The sequence below is a fragment of the Macaca nemestrina genome, chromosome 18, assembly GCF_043159975.1.
Source record: "Macaca nemestrina isolate mMacNem1 chromosome 18, mMacNem.hap1, whole genome shotgun sequence".
Lineage (NCBI taxonomy): Eukaryota > Metazoa > Chordata > Mammalia > Primates > Cercopithecidae > Macaca > Macaca nemestrina.
The window spans coordinates 72420895-72436315 of record NC_092142.1 but is presented as its reverse complement, the minus strand read 5'-3'; the positions used below and the strand labels follow the sequence as shown (position 1 = coordinate 72436315).

Sequence of the window (15421 nt, the reverse complement as noted above, 5' to 3'; positions counted from 1 at the left end):
CAAATCTGTGCCTAGTTCTGTGTGCTTAGATCCTGCTCCTTCCTGAGCTTGCCCTGGTTGAGACCCCTGCACACCAATTTCTCTGCCCTTATGTCTGCCCAGCCACTGTCACTGTCTTTCACTCACCAACTTGGGCCAGTCTTTACCGTGTCCAGAGACGGGTTATAGCTTCACCCTCAGGACTCGTGGCTGCCACACCAGCTGGTCACAGCCCTCAGCCAGGATCACCACTGTGGGGGCTCCTTTAGCCACTCTGCTCTTCCAGTGCCACAGGGGGCAGTGAGTCGACTGCTATGCTTGGCAGACCGACAAACTGCTGGCACTTGCCTGCGAGGATAAGCTCATGCCGAAGCATCTTCCTTGACGGTTGCCAAGGGTATGCTCCTGATTGGACACATGGGCTCATTGGCTTTGGGGCTTCCTGGGAACACATCTTGAATATTAGCCTATTCGGCACCATCCTGGGTCCTGCAGGGGGTGGTGGAAGGAGCAAGGGCTGTGGCCAGACCCAACTGGGTGAGGTCCTGGATCTGTGTCTTCCCATCTCTGAACCTCACAGGGCGACACGATTATGTATGACGCAGGCTCAGCACTTCACATACAATCAGCATTCAACAAGCATTGGTCCCTTTCCTCCTGCCTTCTGTCCCACCACATGATCCCAACATGATCAGGTTAATTTCCTGGAAGGGGAATGCACCAGGCTGCCTTCCGCTTCGGTCTCCTGGCGAGGAGCAAGTGAGGGTTGTTACCTGCTTGTTTGATGCTTGAGATTTCTTCGGCGGGGGCTCCTCCTTAATGGGTCCCTGCTTTCCTTTTTTGACCTTCCGTTTCAGCTCATCCTCTTCCTTTTGTCGCTCCAGCTCCTGCTGTAGCTTCTTTTCTTGCATTTCCTTTGCCAGCCTCTCCTGCTCCCTTCATCAAACCAGGCAGAGAAAAAATAGTTCAGGGGCCCCCATGCCTCACCCCTCCGCTGCCTGGGACTTCCAGGGGGAGGGACATTGGGCAGAGCTTTCTTGAGCATAAAAAGAAAGAACAAAGCAAGCTGGATAAGTGGAAGGAAAGGAGAAAGGAAGAGAAGGAAAGAAAGAAAAAATGACTCTCATCTATGTTTGAATGGTCATTCAGCAAGACTCTGATTCACTGAAAATCAACTAGGAGGAATTCTCCATTAATCTGTATTTCGAGTCCAATCTCCTCTCATAGGACAGTGAGAAAAAGGCTGAAAATAAGCACGATATTAGCACTTAAAAAAAGCAACTTTCAAAGATTGTTCTGGTATTAGTGCAGATGAGGCCTGCCTCCCATAGCTGAACATGTTTGCTGTTCAGACAATAAGACATTTTTTTTTTTTTTTTTTTTGACAGAGTCTTGCTCTGTCACCCAGGCTGGAGTGCAGTGGTGCAATCAGCTCACTGCAACCTCTGCCTCCCGGGTTCAAGCGATTCTCCTGCCTAAGCCTCCTGAGTAGCTGGGATTACAGGTGTGTACCAACATGCCCAGGTAACTTTTGTATTTTTAGTAGAGACAGGGTTTCGCCATGTTGGCCAGGCTGGTCTCGAACTCCTGACCTCAGGTGATCCTCCTACCTTGGCCTCCCAAAGTGCTGAGATTACAGGCATGAGCCACTGCGCCCAGTCCGAAACAGTATTTTCAAAGCAGTCTCTATGGTGGCTAGCTTAGAGCCATGGTGCATAGTCTGAAAGCCGTGTTCCCCTCCTCCACCCTCTTCTCTTTCTGCTGTCATTCAGCTGCTCCTGCCCCTGCTGCTGACAGCAGAGAGTGGACCAAAGCCAAGCACCAAGCACAAACAAGTGAGGGAATAGCACTTCTGAAAATAGTTAACCCAGCTGTTTTCATCCAGGAATTCCTAATTGTTTCCGGTTGCCATGGCTCTCTGCCCACTGAAGCAAACTCATTTACTTCATGTGGTGTGTGTGTGTGTGTGTGTGTGTGTGTGTGTGTGTGGTGTGACACAAACAAATTGTTGCTGCACTTTGAGACTCAAATTTGCATTTTCCAGGTCCACTATGAGATGAATGTCTGAAAGCAACAGCCCTGGTGAAAAAGAGGGGTTTTTTCTAAAGTCTCAAAGCAAGGCTTTCTGTAAGTCTGGAGGACTGGGCATTTCTATAGTGGACCATGCTGCAGAAAGATTAGGGCACACCCGACTGGGCGCTGTGGCTCACGCCTGTAATATCAGCACATTGGGAGGTTGAAGCAGGCGGATCACTTGAGCCCAGGAGTTCGAGACCAGCCTGGCCAACATGACGAAAACCTGTCTTTACAAAAAATACAACAAAATTAGCCGGGCATGGTGGTGTGAGGCAGGAGAATTGCTTGAACCCAGGAGGTGGAGGTTGCAGTGAACTGATATTGCGCCACTTGAGGTGTGATGGAGGCACTCCAGCCTGGATGACAGAGCGAGAGTCCATCTCAAAAAAAAAAAAAAAGATTAGGACGTACTGTAGGGGCAGGGAGGGCAAAAGCTGTTTCAGGTCAGTGGGAGAAGTGTGGAGCTGGAGGAGAGGAGAGAAGTGGGTAAATAGTAGGTGGGTATCTAGGCTCTGTACCTCCAGTGCCTGAAATCCTAGGGAGGAGGTAGGCAATAGAACCACTACCCCCCACCCCATCCCTGCAATCTTTGAAGATCTGAGGGCAGAAAGGACACATGATCCACTGTCCCCGTCCCTCTGAGATAGTCCTAAGTATCCTGGGCACTAGGAGGCATGCGGGGATCAAGTGGTTTCTGTGTGGTTCCCAGTGAGGGGTACAGAAAGTGGCTGAGGGTGTTGGCTTGTGAGCCTGCCCACGGTCCCAGGATCGAGGATCTGCCCAGGCCGAGGATCTCTCCCATGGCAGTTAGACCTCGGGGAATGGGCGGCACCACCCAAGGCCAAGAAGGGGACCCAGGCAGGGGGAGGAAGGGCTGAGATTTGGGGAGCAGTCACTATGCCCAGGTCAGGAGAGTGGACCCTGGATCACCAGCTGTGGACACTGAAGCACCGAGGCAGAGAGCACAGAGGCTGATAATCCACACCTGGGGGCGCTGGTCAGGAGGGTCAGCAGGGGCCCCAGGGCAGCGCAAAGGCCAGTGGCCCCTCTCCCAGGGCCTCCCGTGACATTACAGCCTGGTCTCAAATGCCCTCCAGTGGGAAGTAAGGACAGTGGGAGAAACCCTGAATGGTACAGCAACCAGCACCCTGGATGGGCGGGATGTGTCTTTCTGCTCCTTGCAGGTCACCTTCCAGGGCTTTCTGCAGCTACTGCTTCCCCCCTGGAAGATGGCTTGGGCTCACACCCCAGTCCTGGTCACTCTGTGGGGATGGTTCCGGGGGAATGGCTTCTGCTCTGGCCAGCCCTTGGCCCTGACCTCTTCTTCCGCTCCCGGAGCGCCTGCTGAATCCCCTGATTGAATGTGAGTTTCTCCTCCTCGGTCAGGGCATCATATTCTTCCTCATCCATGTTTTGGAGACGCTCCTTCTCTTTCTCAAGAGCTTCCTTGTGCTTGCGTTCTGTGAGGACCACAGAGACGGGAAGGTGAGGAAAAGTCCTTCCCACTCTCGCTAGCAGCCTAAGCAGGTGAAGGAGGGTCTTAGTGTGGGGCAGCTGGTGTGGCGCCTGGTCTGCCTCCTCCCTGGTTGCGGGGGTGTGGGGTCCCTTCATGAAAGCACTTCCACATTTGGGTTCTGTCTGCAGGTGGCTGAACAGTGGCCCCCAAAGATGCCCATATCAGATTACTCAGAACCTGTGACTGTGTTGTCTTCCATAGCAGAGAGACTCTGCAGATGTGATTAAATTAAGGATCTTGAGGTGGGCCGATTATCTTGGGGGGCCCAGTCTAATTATAAGGGTCCTTTCGAGGGAGGCAGGAGAGTCAGTCAGAGATGGTGATGATGTGATAGTAGGAGCAGGGGTCAGAGGGCTGCAAGGAAGGGGCCAGGAGCCAAGGAGTGCAGGAGGCCTCTAGAAGCCAGAAAAGACAAGAAAAAGGGGCTACCCGACAGCCAAAAAAGGAATGTGGCCCTGCTGAGAAAAATCTGGAGCAATGACCAGGCATCCCTCAGCAGTCATCCAGCCTCCAGCTGCCTAGTTTTCCAGAAAGTTCATTTCTCCATAATGATCCACTTGAAAATAATTACCACTTCTCATTTTCCCCATGATCTTTGGAATGAAATTTCTCCTGGTTAAATTGTGGGCTCTTCTCCCCTAAATCATCTGCATTTGAAATGTCCTAAGATAGCATACAGTCATACTACTATTATATTAAAATCTCATGTTTGTTGAACATGTATGAACATGCTGGGCACTGGGGAAGGCACTTTACATGATCGCTTATTTAATCTCCACAATAGCCCTATAAGGGAGGAGTTATCATTCTTATCTGTGATTATCCCTTAATAAGTGGCAGGGAAAGATGTTAGGACTTCTGACCCCGGAAGTGTAAGACAATAAATTTCTGTGTTAAGTAACCACGTTTGTGGTTGCTATGGTGTAAATGTTTGTGTCCCCTTGAAATTCCCATGTTGAAACTGAATTCCCCAAGGAGATGGTATTAAGAAGGGCCTTAGGGACGTGACTAGGTCACAAGAATAGAGTCCTCATGGCTGGGATTAGTGGCCTTATAAGAGGCCTGAGGGAGCTTGTTTCAGGACTTAGTGAGATGCTTTCTGTGACCAGAAGGTGACCTCGCCAGACACTGTTTCTGTTGGTGCCTTGATCTTGGACTTGCCAGCCTCCAGAACTGTGAGAAATAAATGTCTGCTGTTGATAAGTGACCCAATCTATGAAATTTTGTTATGGCAGTCTGAACAGACTCAGACAGCGATCATTTGTCACAACTATGATAGAAGACTCATATACCACCCACTGACTTGACTCATTATGAGCATATGCCACTAATGGGCTCATGGTGACAGGGCCATTTGCACACCAAGGGGAATCCCCTTTGTGGCCCTACAGATTCCAGGTCCAGGCATGTGATTGACACTTAGGACAAAGGCACCAGCTTCTTCCTCACACCTCCCTAGCACAGCATTCTCACCATCATCCTTGCAAGTTTGAGCTGTGGACTCAGACACCTGCATTTGAGTTTCTTCCCTGCCACTTATCAAGGGATAATCACAGATAAGAATAGTAACATAGGGCCGTTGTAGAGATGAAATAAGCTATCATGTAAAGTGCTTTCCCCAGTGCCTGGTGTGTTCATAGATGTTCAATAAGCATGAGATTTTAATGTATTAATAGTGTGACCGTATGCCATATTAGGACATTTCAATTCAGATGATTTAGGGGACAGGAGCCCACAATTTAACTGGGAGAAATTTCATTCTGAAGATAAGTGGGAAAAGGAAAAGTGGTAATTATTTTCAAGTGGATCAGTATGGAGAAATGAGCTTTCTGGAAAACTGTGCAGCTGGAGGCTGGATGACTGCTGAGGGATGCTTGGTCACTGCTCCAGATTTTTCTCAGGATGAGACTATAAGGAAGCTGACTTTGAGTTCTGTTCAAGGACTGAGACAGCTCAGTGTTTGTAAGTATTTCCTTAATTGGAAAAGCATTATGAATTGAGTAGATTGTGCTAGAAGGGAGCAGCAAGCCCGAGTAAGGAAGGGCAGTTGTGTGGCTGGAGCTGAGGCTCCCAGGAGGTGGGGCTCTGACTCCCGTGGACAGCGCCACCCACCTCTGTCCCTCAACCCCTGCCCTGGGGGACCAAGATTTGCTGGAGCTGCTTCTGACTACATTGGGAACTTAAGCTAACATCACTTGTATGCGTGTGTACCTATCTTTCAAGCAAATCTTTCGGTTATTAAATTTTTTCCCAGGCCATTGGTATAATGATAGGAAAAGCAACGGGTTTAGAATTAAAAGGACCCGGTTCTCCTACTAATTGGCAATGTGATTTGACACAAGACTTTTGCTATCTCTGAGCTATATTCTCCTTTTCTATAAAATGGGGACAAGATTCACAGGGTAATTGTGAGGATTAAATGCCCCAAAGTATACAAAATGTCTGCTACAGTGCCTGGTGTGCAGCAGGCTAAGGTGTAAAAGCACCGTGAGTTTTATAAGAAATGCACAGTTGGCTTAAACAAAACCAACAAGGAAATCAGTTGCTTCAGTCAGGATCTGTAATGGCTGTAATTGCAGAAACCACGGAGGGGTACAGTGTGATGGGAGGGAAGCAGGAATGCACCTGCTGTCAGCAGAGTGTTCATCACAGAACCTCCCAACTAGCCACATGAGTCCCAGTTCCCTCCCAGCAAAGCAGAAATACAAACTCCTGGCCACCTTACAGGGCAGAGGTGAGGCGCCAATGGAATAGCAAATGTCAAAGTTTCATTTAAGCCCAATGGGAAGGTGGGAAGCCTTGCCTTCTTGCTCCTTTTTGGCTTTCTCCTGGGCCTTCATGGCTGCATAATCCTGGGCCATGTTGAGAACGTATATATGCTCCCGGCTGCCAATGGCCTTCAGCAGGCAGAGGAGGGCAGCCGCGGCATTCCGAGCAAAGAGAGTGTCAAGGCCATCAAACACCACTCCTCGGTAGCAGTCACTCAGCTGAAACCAGAGACAGCAAAGACAGTTACTATGGCCACAACCTCATTTGTTCTGTTTATGCTTTTACGGGGGCTGCAAAGGGTTCTGCAGACCTACTTGGCCCCGATGCAAGCACCATGCCTTTCTGCTTGCTAAATCCAAGGTGCTATCATAAAATAAAAGAGAAGAATAAAAGTGTTTAATCAGTCAGTCTTTTTTTTTTTTTTTTTTGAGACACAGTCTCCCTCGGTCACTCTAGCGCCCAGGCTAGAGTGCAGTGGCACAATCTTGGCTCACTGCAACCTCTGCCTCCCGGGTTCAGATGATTCTCCTGCCTCAGCCTCCCAAGTAGCTGGGATTACAGGTGCCCACCACCATGCCCGGCTAATTTTTGTATTTTTAGTAGAGACGGGGTTTCACCATGTTGACCAGGCTGGTCTCGAACTCCTGACCTCAGGTGATCCACCTGCTTCGGCCTCCCAAAGTGCTGGAATTACAGGTGTGAGCCACTGTGCCCAGCAGGATGGTTTTTATTGTACCTACTTGTAGAGTAAAGGGTTTATTCTGTCTGTAGAAATAAATGAACAAACAAAAATGTTAAAGGGCCGGTCTGTGAAGATCCATGAGGTACACAAAAATGAGATGAAAAGGGAAAGATGTTCCCAAGCACAGAGTCGCAGGCAGCAGGGGCAGCAGCGGATGGGCCTTTTGTATTTTTCTTAGTGGTCTTACTGCCTTGGAGTGTAATGATTTTGGTAACAGTAACCATTGGAGAACAGCCTCTGCCTTACTCAGTGTTACTCAGAGTGTAGCCGTAGACCAGCCACCAATGAATGAGCATTAGGTTTTCGATGAGACAAGAAGCTTGTGTCAGAATGTAAATGACCTATATCACTAAACACACTATTTGGTTCAGCTGGCAACTGAACAAGTACCATGGCTACATCATTCCTTCTCTGCGGCTAAACTTTGTAGCAAGACTTTGTGGATGAAAGAAGCCCTGTAAGCTCCATGTGTCATCAGAGACCAGCACTTTGAGTAGCACAGCTCCACCGGCTGACTGTGGGGCCTTACCAGCGTTTCTCAGCCTTTACTCTGGGTATCTGAAACATTGGCACGCTTATGGGAACACCTTGTTCAAATCAGTTGAGAGTGATGTGCCTTTAATGTAGCAGCAGTGCAAATCTTCACATAAAAACTTTCTTGTGATGATATTCCTCCCCTTCTGGGAACCTCAAGTTAATTTTGTTGTATTTAAATGTGCAGTTAATATTGTGGCCCTAGTTGAAGACACAAAGCAAACACCCAGCTCCAGGACCTGGTAAGCAATGTAGCTGTGTCTGCAAACCATGAGCAGAAACAGGCTTCAGTGATACCCTCCTCAATCCTGCTGATCTTATTTTCTTGTCTTTAACTGTAGAATTCTTACGGAAAAAATTTAAAACTTGGAAAAGAGTGTTACTGTTTCTCTGACTTTAAAAGCAATATGTTACTGTAAAATAATTCAGAAATGTATAAAGAAGACTAAAATTCTATAATCCTGCTACCCAAAGATAACCAGTTAACATGTATTTTAAGTTTTTACTATGTGTGTAGTATACATTTATAAATATTTACATAGAATGTTACTATGTTTTAACCACTGTTTCCCAGTTACTTCCTTTTCACTTAGTAACACTGAAAATGTGTTTTGGAAGCAATTAACATAGCTCCAAATTCGCACTTTCAGAATGGCTCCACATTGTAAGTTTTAACACATCGCTCTGCTTCTGGTCATTAAAAAGTGTTTGTGTAGTCTTCTCCTCTCTGGTCCTTTAAGAAGGTGAATGGCCTCAGGCTGCAGACTGAGCCAGGGCCAGGGACTGACAAGAGCTGTCAGAGAGCTGCCGTGGTGGCTGATGGCCCAGAACCTCTGTCTGGTGCGCGGGGATGGTGTGTGAGCGCCAAGCCCTGCAGCTCTGTGCAGGCGGCATGGACCCACCTGTATCCGCTCGGCCAAGATCTGCACGAGAAGTTCATCCGGGAGCACACAGCTCATCAGCCCGGTCTCCCCTCCGACACTGGGACTGACACTGAGCCGGCGGTGGGTGGGTCCCGGCAGGAGAGGGCTGGAGGAAATCTGTTGAGTGGGAGAAGGATCAGGAGTCAGAATCCGGCCTTGTATCTCAACAACGCCTACACTTACCAGCCACAGGACCTTGGGAAGATCACATAATCTCTCATTTCCTCATCTGTACAATCGGAATTGCATTATAAAATGGAAGGATCCTGTCTACCTTAAAGAACCGCTGTAAGTTTCAAGTGGCAACAGTGTGGAAGGTACGTTGTTTGTGTACTGAACTGCATGCAGCTTTTCATTCATTCGACAGTTATTCACTGAGTACCCATCTTGCACCAGGCACGCTTAGGTACTAGGGATATAACAACAAACAACAGTGCTGCCCCTGGGGCCCTTTCATTCCAATGGAAGAGACAGAAAAGGCCACTTTCCTCCACAAATCAATACAATTTCAGAGAGTGATGAGTGCTAGGAAGGAAATAACCAGGTAATAAGGAACCATAACAGGGTTGGGGAATGACTCTGTAGAGAGGATGCTCATGTTACCCGGGTTATGTGAAAGAATGAGACAAGATCTTGGGAGCAGAGCCTTTCTGGGAGGGGACAGCAAGCACTTTCAATGCGAGTGTGCTTGGGGAATCTGGGGGGGAAACAGAGCCCAGTGGGGCTGGAACTGAGTGAGCAATGGGGAAGATAGCAGGCTTCAGGTTAAAGATACCACAAAGGCCGGGCGTGGTGGCTCACACCTGTAATCCCAGCACTTTGGGAGGCCGAGGAGGGCGGATCATGAGGTCAGGAGATCGAGACCATCCTGGCTAACACGGTGAAACCCTGTCTCTACTAAAAATACAAAAAAATTAGCCAGGTGTGGTGGCGGGCGCCTATAGTCCCAGCTACTCGGGAGGCTGAGGCAGGAGAATGGTGTGAACCCAGGAGGTGGAGCTTGCAGTGAGCCAAGACCGCACCACTGCACTCCAGCCTGGGCAATAAAGTGAGACTCTGCCTCAAAAAAAAAAAAAAAAAGACACCACACCGCCAGGACCAGAATATGCAGGGCCTTGTAGACCATGGTATTTTATTCCAAGTATTATGGGAAGTTGGTGTGTTTCAGCAGACAAATATTCTGATTTATATTTATGTTTATTTTATTTTATTTTCGAGATGGAGTCTCTGTCACCCAGGCTGGAGTGCAATGGTGCCACCTCAGCTCACAGCAACCTCCACCTCTCGGGTTTAAGTGATTCTCCTGCCTCAGCCTCCCAAGTAGCTGGAATTACAGGCGTGCACCACCACGCCTGGCTAATTTTTGTATTTTTAGTAGAGAACGGGGTTTTGCCATGTTGGCCAGGCTGGTCTCGAACTCCTGACCTCAGGTGATCTGCCTCCCTTGGTCTCCCAAAGTGCTGGGATTACAGGCATGAGCCACTGCACCCAGCCTGATTTTTATTTTTAAAAGACCACCTTACCCATCACATGAGGTGACATGAGTCACAGGAAGATGTCACTGTGGTCAGGACAGGAGACGATGGCAACAGGGATGAGGATGGTGGTGGAGACGAGACGAAAATGGTGGTGGCAAGAAGCGGCTCATACAGGATGCGTTTTGGAAGTAGGGCCAGTAGGACTTCAGACGGAACGTAAAGAAAGAGGCATCAAAAAATGATTCCTTGAGTTTTGACCTTAGCAAGCTGGAAAACGGTGAAGTTATTTATTGAGAAAGGAAAGACTGGGAGAAGAACAATTTTTGGGGAGCAGTGGAAGCAAGAATCACTTTTTGGATATAAACATTTTGAGATGCCTCTAAGCCCTTCGAGAGAGATTGAAAATGAATGTGGATACATGAACCTGCACTTGGGAAGAAATTCGAGCTGGCAATAGAATTTCGAGAGTCACAAACATGTTAAAGGTATTTAAATATTTAAGTAATGCAACTGACTGAGATCGCCTGCAAAGACAATGCAGGTAACAAAAAGTAGTAGTAGAAGACTTGGTCCTAGGCTACTCCAATGACCAGGAATTTGGAGATTGAGAAGCTGGGAAAGTAGAGGAAGGAGTTGCTAATGAGGTAGAAGGGAAGGTGGAGGAGGGAAAGCCACATGAAGAAAGTGTTTCCAAGATGGGGGGCGATCAGCTGCCAAGAAGTCATGTGAGATGAAGACAGAAAACTGACCTCTGGATTTGTCCAGGTGAAGACTGCCAAGGACCTTGAGAAGAGCAGCTGTGGAACGGTGGGGACAAAGGACCCAACGGAAGCAGTGAAAGAGAGGATGGGGGAGGGTGTGAGGATGGGGAGGCAGGCAATGCAGCAGTTCTTTGGAGGAACAGCAGAGGAGGGGAGCTAAGAGAGGAGGTAATAGGTGGAGGGGGATGTGGGGTCATGGGAAAGCATTTTTAATGATGGGAATAATAATACAGCATGCATAGATGCTGACGGGAGTAGAGTAGGGAGAAAATGGGAGACAGGAGACAACTGCAGGAATTTAGCCCTTGGATAAGAGAAGGGGTGGGGCCGGGTGCCCATGTGCAGGGATCAGCCCTGGGTGAAGGCAGGGCAGACACTCAGCTGTCGGGAAGGCACAGCCCCATGTGTGGACGGAGGCTGCTGGAAGAGTTGGTGGCCAGAAGATGAGGTCATTGTCTTCTGATTGCTGCAGCTTTCTCGCTGAAATCAGAAGAGGGATCATTGGCTGACAATGAGGAAGAGGAAAATATTTTGGAGGCTAGGAGAGTGATGAGAGCAATAAAGCAGTCATCTTGAATAGATGGAAGGCTGAGCCAGACCAGAGGGTCCACCAGAGACCTGTGGTCTTAAATTTAAATTAAGATCCTGCAGGAGAGGTGAGAATCTTCCCCAGCTATGCTCAGCTGGTGTGCATGGAGTAGGTGGGGGATTAGGTTTGCCAGGGCTGAAGCTTTGCTTGAGAGTGTGGTGAAGGGCAAGTTGCAAGGGGGTGCTATGGTGGCAGACCATGGCATCCAGACTGGGTAAAGAGGGCATGAGGTGGGTGATAGGTAGTGAGGATGAGGACTGGAGGTTTCGATGGGGCCAGGTGTTTACCAGAGTTAGTCATCTGGAAAGCGAGAAGAAAGCTGTGGGAAAGCAGGACTGTGACACAGAGATCTTGGAGTTTATGGGTAGTGATGAACAATGTCTAGGATGTGGTCAGGGAGGTGAGTAGCTGCGGAGGCCATGAAATTGAGAAGCGAGAGCGTTGGATTAAATATCATTCAAAAGATCAGGATTTCTTACTGGTGCTTTCCTGGATAGAGGCGATTTATAAATAAATGAGCTTATGGGCCACATCTTCATTATATAATATATTTACACATTTATTCCCATTTGCAACATGACTGAAATATCAGTCATTGGAAAATTCATGCTTTATGAGAGCTTTAAGAAGACCAATCGCCATCTCCCTGGGTAAGTGCTTTCACAGGGGGACTCTGTTGTCCAGATCATTTGAGTCCTGTCACACTGGGCAGTGCAGGTACCACATGTGGGGTCTGTGAGCTGATTTCTACTGTGATCTTTAAGTTTCATTACTGAAAGGAGTTTGGAGTCAGAATTGGGGTGTTCTACTGCCTTTGAAGAATTCTAAAAAGCTTTACTTCCCTGTCCAGATGGACAAAACAAAACCAAAGGAAATGACTCTTGATAACACCCTATATGGTAACAGAGAAATGAGTTTCAGTTCATCCATAAACATCTGGGTAAAGAACACTCTACTGGATCCTGGAAAAGAGGGTGAAAAGGATAGTGCTCCAGAAGACAATGAATCAATGGCTTCTGTTTTCATGGTGTGAGAAAAACATAAGACTGAAGTGACAATAAGATATCACCTGGCACAAGTTCAGCCCTGTGGGCTGTTCCATCCAACCTTCAGGTCTCCTCTCCCTTAAAGACTTTTGCCTCTGCTCCATCCTCTTACCTGATCTAACATGTGGGCCTCCTCTCCTACAAGAACCTATATCTTTAATTTTATTTTTTATGTACTTTTTTTTTGAGACAGAGTCTTATTCTGTTGCCAAGGCTGGAGTGCAGTGGCGCCATCTTAGCTCACTGCAACCTCCTCCTTCTGGGCTCAAGTGATTCTCATGCTTCAGCCTCTCGAGAAGCTAGGATTACAGGTGTGCACCACTATGCCCAGCTAAGTTATTACTACTTTTTTTTTTTTGTATTTTTAGAAGAGATGGGGTTTCATTATGTTAGCTAGGCTGGCCTTGAACTCCTGGCCTCAAGTGATCCACCCACCTCAGCCTCCCAAAGTGCTGGGATTACATGTGTGAGCCACTGCACCCGGCCTAAGGACCTACATCTTTATTCCACCCACCTGCTCTATCCAATTCACAGGTCTCATTTCCCATGAAGACCTACAACTCTTCCCCATCCATCTGCTCTTCCCAGTGGATAGGCCTCCTCTTCTACCAGGACTTTCACTTCTGCTCCATCCACCTCCCCGACTGTCCCTATAGCACTCTCAGGCTGTAACGAGATCCACCCCTAACCCTTCCTGTTTCTCCCATTCTATGTTCCTTCTTAATTCCTTCTCTACTGAGGCTGGGCTTCCTATACTGATGGCACCCTCAGCTCTCTTGCCCCCTAGTTCTAAGAGCACACCCCCTCTCCTCAAGGGTGGCATTCTTCTCTCTCCACTCCTGAATGGGAGCTGCCAGGTCCACTTAGAGAAATCTTGCCAGGTGTGGCGGTTCATGCCTGTAATCCTAGTGCTTTGGGAGGCAGAGCCAGGAGGACTGCTTGAGGTCAAGAGTTCAAGACCAGCCTGGGTAACACAGCAAGATCTCATCCCTACAAAAATTTAAAATATTAGCCAGGCATGGTGGGACATGCCTGTGGTCCCAGCTACTTGGGAGGCGGAGGTGGAAGGATTGCTTGAGCCCAGGAGTTCAAGTCACAGTGAACCAAGATTGTGTCACTGTACTCCAGCCTGGGTGACAGAGTGAGACCCTGACTCTAGAGAAAAAGAGAGAGAGAGAGAGAGAGAGAGAGAGAGAGAAAAGCTTCACAATTGTGAAGTTATAGTTTCCAGTCTTGGTTGGGCCATTATCATTCCCAACTATTTATTCCTTATCCATCACCAACTTCTGCTTCTATTCACCATAGTGGAAGCAGTGCTCTGTCACTCCCCTTGAGCATGCTCTGCAGCCCCAGCCTCCTCGCTGCTTCCCTCAAAAGACCATGCCTCCTATATGCATCACAGTGCCATTCAACAAGGCCTTTTCCAACCTCCATTCTCCACTCGGCTTCTCCCACCCTTAGCTGTGTCTGTTTTTTACCCTTTACTGACCCCAAAGGAAGCCGGCTCTCTTCTCCCTTAATTGTGCTGAATTCTGCCCTTCCTACTGCCTCCCAGGATCTCATTCTCTCTTGAGTGGATTGTCACATGACAATTCTCCAGAGGCTCCATTCTTTATAGACCTGCTTCTACTTCTTTTCTGAGAATGGACTCTCCTGACCCTGGCTTTGCCCCTCTACTACTCTTTCGTTTTTTCCCCTTCACTTTCAAACATCATAAAATCCTACACTCACTTGATTTCACTTCTCCACCTACAACTCATTACTCACTGCGCCCACTGTCTTTGGCTTCAGTAGCACCGGCCAGTTGGCTGAGACTGCTAAGTTCCTTGGCACATTGCTCAAACGCTGTGACTTCTTTCTGACTTTCCAGGACTCCCCATGCAGCCCTCCCACAACTTAGATTAATGGTTTCATCCTTAACTTCCTTTAGAATTAGGTTGAGCCATAGGAAATTGCTGTTATGGAGTTATAAAAGGATTGAATTTTGGCAATTTTCTGTGGCTCAGCCTAATTCCCTTTTCACACTTCTTTTGTAACTAATTTCACTTTATTGCAAATGTTTGTACATGTGGTTATCTCCTTCATCAGACTCTTAGTGCAGGGATTCTGCTTTCTTTATTTGCACTTCGCCAGTGCCTACAGCATAAAAGATGTTTGCTGAGCACCAGCTGGGTGAATGCCCCTTTCAGAAGGAGGGGCACAGGGACAGCGCTCAGGCCGGCCTGGTGGGAACACTGCAGGGATGAAGGGCACTGACCTGGCTGCAGGATGCTGGGGAGGAGGAAGATCCCAGCCCTCTTGCGGTAGAGCCCTGATTTGTACCTGTGGTGTTTCAGACTGGTGTGAGTGATGCTGCTTCTGCGACCCGGAGCCATGGCTGTCCGCCTTGCTTTTGGTCATGACCACGCTCCCACGAACACTCTTTCCAGGTTTAATTTCTGGGGCCAGCAGAGTCATCTCTGAGGTTAACTTGCCCAAGGTCTCAGTGCTCAGTCGTCCTTGCCCTATGATGTTTTGACCCACAGCAGCCTCCTGGGCTATAAGGAGAGTGTGAACTTTTATTAAAATCACGTTAGAATCACAAAAAACGACGGTGGGGATGGCACCCTGAAGTCCGTTCTGTCCAATAGACATATAATGTGAGCCACATACGTATGTAATTTAAACATTTCTAGTAGCCACATTAAAAAGGTAAACATTAATTTTAGGGACATATTTTAACCCAATATATGCAAAATGTGATCATTTTAACATGTAATGTATAAAAATTGCTCCTGTGTTATTTCCAAGTCTTTTCTTTATATCACATCTTCAGGATTCCCGTGGGAGCTGTACATTCACCACACACCTCTGTTTGGACCAACCCAGTGTACGTGCTCAGCAGCCCCCAGGGCCAGTGGCCACTGTATGGCACAGGCAGGTTCGGGTTCACTGCCACCACTTCATTCCAGCCTACCGACTCCACAGTGACAGCAGATGCAGGGGAGATGTGAGGGCCTAACCCCTAT

At 48.1% G+C, this 15421-nt stretch overlaps 1 protein-coding gene across 12 annotated transcripts in view; it reads right to left on the bottom strand.

The window, feature by feature from the left end:
- LOC105491299 (HYDIN axonemal central pair apparatus protein) overlaps positions 1–15421 on the bottom strand; it is a 468775-nt gene that overhangs the window by 123160 nt on the left and 330194 nt on the right. For all 12 annotated transcript variants that reach the window (XM_024795897.2, XM_011757559.2, XM_024795901.2 and 9 more), the window contains 5 exons: positions 14736–14950; positions 8519–8656; positions 6375–6558; positions 3374–3515; positions 753–915 (listed from right to left, as the gene is read on the bottom strand). In XM_024795897.2, coding sequence (XP_024651665.2) covers positions 753–915; positions 3374–3515; positions 6375–6558; positions 8519–8656; positions 14736–14950 — 842 coding nt within the window. The remainder of the gene's footprint in view (positions 1–752; positions 916–3373; positions 3516–6374; positions 6559–8518; positions 8657–14735; positions 14951–15421) is intronic.